Genomic DNA, 5,442 nt, shown 5'->3' with positions numbered 1-5,442 from the left:
AGGGATCCGATATACTGATACACTGTCAGGGATCCGATATAGTGATACAATGTCAGGGGGCGCAAAATGGTGTTCTGCCCTCTGGTTACACCACTGCTCCTTAGTAAACGCATGTATAAAATAATCCTTTTAAAGGAGAACTATGAGATGAGTGATTTCCACTCACCTCATAGTTCTAGCCGACCTGTGACAATGAGACTGTCACAGGTCGGCTCAGTAGATCTGGAGGTGAGTGAACACATACCAGGTTCGCTCACCTCTCGATCCTGTCATGGCTCTCTGCCGTGACAGGGGTAGGGGCTGGATTCCCCCCTCCTCGCTCCGATCTGCCAGCGCGGACTGGCGGAACGGACGGGGGAGGTGGCGGGTACAGCTGGCTCTGCCTCTAGATAGGCAGAGCCAGCTGTCACTCACGCAGCTGGACGGATCCCGTCATCTACGTCGGGATCCGCTCCGGCTGCGGCGTCTCAGTATACCGCGAGCTGTAGCTCGCCGTATACTGAGCTTAGGGTAACGGGAGGACGCTAGTTTGTGTCCTCCCGTTACCCTAAGGAGAACTATGGGGAAAAACACTGACCCCATAGTTCTCCTTTAACAAGAAGAAGCCATTATAGCTGTTCCTAGTGTTTTATATCTGTTCCCTGTTCCCTTTAAAGGCCCGTTCCTTCTCTCCTTTAGGCAGCGAAATGGTGGAAAGCGAGTTAGAAAATATCCACATTGTGAAATCTCCGTATAAAATCCACTTCACCAAAACCTCCCAGCATTTCAAGCCTGGAATGCCCTTTGACCTTACGGTATGATGCATTGCTGAGTATCTAGAATATAATGATGGAATGTCTGCAATTGAACCTCACATCCTGAAGGCCTGACACAAACACAACTCCACTACGAACACAGCTCCACTATAGCATGAACTATGTCCCTACCTTCCTCCTTGCCTTTCTCCCCTTTCTCCCTTCCTCCCTGCCATTCCTCCTTTCTTCCTTCCTCTCTTACTATGTCCCTACCTTCCTTCATCCTTGCCTTACCCCCTTCCTTCCTTCCTTCCTTCCTCCCTTCCTTCACCCTTGCCTTACCCCCTTTTTTCTTTCTTCCATACTTCCTTTTTGAAAGAGTTGGCGGCTCAGTCATCACCCCAGAATCACGGAGCGGAAGTCATTTTTTGTTGGTCTGGGCCAGGGGGGGGAGAGGGGCCGGTGGGCGGCATGGTGTTCTGCTCAGATTTTGTACCTCAGAATCTAATAGCTTCTTTCTTATTCCTCAGGTGTTTGTCACAAACCCCGATGGTTCTCCAGCCAATCGGATCCGGGTGGTGGCTGAACCAGGAAGAGTTGAAGGTTTGACTGGAGCCGAGGGAACGGTCCGACTGACACTGAACACAGCTGCCAATCTAAACCGTCTGCCAATAACTGTAAGTGACCTTCTGCCCCTTCCTGCTCTGGAGGGAGGTCTTCTAATGCCATGTCATTAATAATAATGATATACAATATATAAATAATAATGAGGTCTCTGACCATCTCATGTAGTGTGTATGCAGTCTCTGACCATCTCGTGTAGTATGTCTGCAGTCTCTGACCATCTCATGTAGTATGTCTGCAGTCTCCGACCATCTCATGTAGTATGTCTGCTGTCTCTGACCATCTCATGTAGTATGTCTGCAATCTCTGACCATTTCCAGGAGCATGTCTGCAGTCTCTGACCATTTTCTGTAGCATGTCTCCAGTCTCTGACCATTTTCTGTAGTAGGTCTGCAGTCTATGAACATTTCTTGTAGCATGTCTGCAGTCTCTTGACAGTTTGCTATAGCATTACATACCCTGAGTATGATATGCGGCCCTTTGGTGAGTTCACCACCACCGCTTTAATGCATTTGGGTAATTTCAGATACAGAATGGAGGCTGGTTCAACGGGGGGAAAAAAAAAAAATATATATCTTAAAATTTAGAACAGTTTTGGAAAATCTTATCCATAATATGTCACTCTCTCTTCTATAGGTGAAAACATCTCAGGGTTTGCAAGATGAGAGAGAAGCCAGCGCAACGATGACAGCGACCGCGTACAACTCAAACGGCAATTACCTCCATATTGGTATCACCGCTGCTGAAGTCAAACCCGGAGAAAACCTTGCCGTGAACTTCAACATCCGTAACACCAATCCAGCACTTCAAAACCAAATCCAGCACTTCACCTACGTGGTAACTGGACTGTTCTATGTCGTTATTCTCACCGGGATGTTACAATCTAAATCAAACTCCACTTTTTTCACAATTTGATGCCGCAGAGCAGGTTATACTATTTGGAGGCTCATTCGGGAGGTTTCCCACTCCAGGACAGACCTTCCATCCATGTGTGAATGGGACCCAGTGGGGATCTCACCTTTATTGATTGGAAGATGGCAGAAGTCATTATGGTAGTCAGCACTGCATATGATGTCATAGTGCCCCCATAGTGAAGTAGTTCCTTATTAGGACTATAAGATCACATCACTAATTCCCTACGTGTCATGCAGATTGCAAATATTTCAATGCCAACCACTCAAAGGCATGGTAAGAACTAGGGTTGCACAGATACCAAGTACAGTACTCGGTACAAGTACAAGTACCGATACTTTTGAGCTCCAAGACTACACTAGAGAAAAATTCAAAAATTAGGAGGCAGCTGCCCTTTGTAAGGAGCACACGGAGCTCCTGGGATTTGTACATCTCTGTTTTAATGTATGATTTTGTTTTTATAAATATAAATAAAGGGATGCACAGATACCAGTTTTGCGAGTACGAGTACTGGTACTTGCCGAGTACTTACAAGTACGAGTACTGATACATTTTTGTTTATTGTCATGTGACAGTTTTTCTAAAACAATACAGACTAATGATTTCAGGACAGTGATGGAGCACCAGAGCCAGGTCCCAGCTGCAACCGCTGCAACCCTGGTAGTTCTCATGAAAATGCCAAGTATCTGCACTGGTACTCGAAAAGTATCTGTGCAACCCTAGTAAGAACAGTTTTGCTGAGATTCACTTATCATTGATTTTTATGAAGCACTGTACAAAGACATGTACGTGGCACAAACATACCCAGTGACATCTATGTACAAGAGCTGCAATACCATATCTGCACTAGCTCACAATATGTGAATGGATCCTGATGGCCCTATTGGAAAGGATATCAATCCTAGGCAGACCAACACCTTCCCTGCCCCATTGTAGGTGGGCCATCCCCTTCTCCTCCCCATCCCAGGCGAACCATCCCCTTCCCCACCCTATCCTAGACAGACCATACCCTTCCCCGCCCTATCCTAGGTGGACCTTCCCCCCCCATCCTAGGTGGACCATCCCATTCCCCTTCCCCACCTCACCCCATCTTAAGCAGACCAACACCTTCCCTGCCCCATTGTAGGTGGACCATGCCCTTCTCCGGCCCATCCTAGGTGGACCACCACCTTTTCCGCTCCATCTTAGGTACACCACCCCATCTTCCACCCCACCCTAGGTACACCACCCCATCTTCCACCCCACCCTAGGTACACCACCCCATCTCCCACCCCACTGATTTTAGATATTGTATCAACTCTGTCATTAGAAACTATATATGCAGTTTTGTTTAGAATGAAGTGTTTTAAATTCGAGTTAGCTTCATTTTATTAGCTAACCCAGCCCCAAAGATGAAAGTGGTTTTAGGTTACATATAAAAGCTGTGTGATTAGAAACTACAGTCTAAAAACATTTTGTTTAGACTGGACCATTTCATTAAACAGTAAAAGGGTCTCTCTCTCTTTTTCCTTGTGTGTTTATTGGAAATCCAGCATGGGGATCTAAATGTGTAGGGAGGTTCCAGCAGAAATATTACCAGTGTCAACATTTTAATTCATTTTCCTTTTCTTCATTGCAGTTAAGGAGGGCACTTCTGTGATTTTCATGATGTCTTTTGCTTCTCCACAGATCATGAACAAGGGCAGGGTGCTGCAAGCAAACAGACAAGTACGGCTGGCTGGCCAGTCCTTGGTGACCATGTCTCTCCCAATCACAGAGCAATTCATACCATCATTCCGCTTGATTGCATATTACTTCTTAGGAAATGAAATTGTGGCTGACTCCATCTGGGTGGACGTGGCAGATACCTGCATGGGAACGGTGAGCACCGTCACCTTTCTCACCTTCTAGGAATCCTGCTCTTTTCTAAGCCAGTTTATAGCATTACTGCCCTAGAAGTAAAGTAATTGCCATGACTAGGGTATTAAAGAAGCCTGGTCCCGGAACAAAGCTACCAATGCCATCACCCCACTCCATTAACCCTCAAATAGCCACACATTGACACAAACTGGAGTATTAATGGCCATAGCAGCGTTTTATTAACAAAACTCTTAAATAATACAAATCACAACAACAGTATTGATGGGGCCTGAAGTCTTTTTAGGCATTTTACCTTCAGATTCCGAACATAAAAGTAAGATAGGCCTCCAGCCACAGGAATATCGGCTTGGAGACAATTGCATTATTAATTACCAATACTACCACGCATTACACTATTACATTGGCTTTTTGAGATAGTAAAAGGGTTTTGCTGTACCCAAGATGGGTCCCTACCCAGAACTTCACCAAATTCCCGCTAGAAAAACAAAAACAGAAAACCCTTTACAAACCAAAAATTAAAACAAAGGGTGGCTGGGTGGGTGGGAAGTTTGCCGGACTGTCTCTCAACCAATTGACCACTGTTGGATCACCACTCTCTGCTTCACCCCTGAAGCCCCTCCTGTTCCTCTCAACCCACTAATCCACCACTGCTATTACTTGTAATGCTATAACTTAGCACCTCCTTCCTCCCTTTAAACCCAGTCATGTTGGCCCTCCGCCTATTGCGTTAAGCCTGCCTGCTCCAGACCTATATTTCTATAGGAATATAGGAAGAGTCTGGTGGACTTGGTCATCTGCTGTCTTCATATATGTCCTGGGGGATTTAAATCCTGCTGCTTTACTTACAGACTCTTTTTCTCTCAACTGGGAATTTAGGGGTTTTTGAATCTAAAACCTAAATGGCTTTGCCCATTTAGGTGGAAGCATCTTCCCCCCGGCCCTGGCCCGATCTCCAGCAGCACATACTTACTGCTAGGAGCCAAAAGAAATACCTGGTACTTGTGGGTATGGAGGATTATGCGACACAATCCATGTGACCAATTGTAGAAATGTCACCAGCACACCAATCCTTTTAAGATAGCAAAAGCTTAATTTATTGAAGTTTTTTGTCATATGACCAAACAAGCTCTTTCGGGACCGCACAGGGTCCCTTCATCAGGCTTTAGCATTGACATTGGTCAATGCTAAAGCCTGATGAAGGGACCCTGTGCGGTCCCGAAAGAGCTTGTTTGGTCATATGACAAAAAACTTCAATAAATTAAGCTTTTGCTATCTTAAAAGGATTGGTGTGCTGGTGACATTTCTACAATTG

The 5,442-nt window shown here is 45.6% G+C and overlaps 1 protein-coding gene across 1 annotated transcript in view; it reads left to right on the top strand.

The window, feature by feature from the left end:
* C3 (complement C3) overlaps nt 1-5,442 on the top strand; it is an 82,542-nt gene that overhangs the window by 22,573 nt on the left and 54,527 nt on the right. The window contains exons 10-13 of the mRNA XM_018565704.1: nt 679-794; nt 1,265-1,411; nt 1,995-2,195; nt 3,939-4,130. Of these exons, the coding sequence (XP_018421206.1) occupies nt 679-794; nt 1,265-1,411; nt 1,995-2,195; nt 3,939-4,130 (656 nt within the window). The remainder of the gene's footprint in view (nt 1-678; nt 795-1,264; nt 1,412-1,994; nt 2,196-3,938; nt 4,131-5,442) is intronic.

Source organism: Nanorana parkeri, unplaced genomic scaffold (assembly GCF_000935625.1).
Source record: "Nanorana parkeri isolate BGI_ZX_2015 unplaced genomic scaffold, ASM93562v1 scaffold874, whole genome shotgun sequence".
In the NCBI taxonomy this organism is placed as follows: Eukaryota; Metazoa; Chordata; class Amphibia; order Anura; family Dicroglossidae; genus Nanorana; species Nanorana parkeri.
This window is presented reverse-complemented; position numbering and strand designations above follow the sequence as displayed.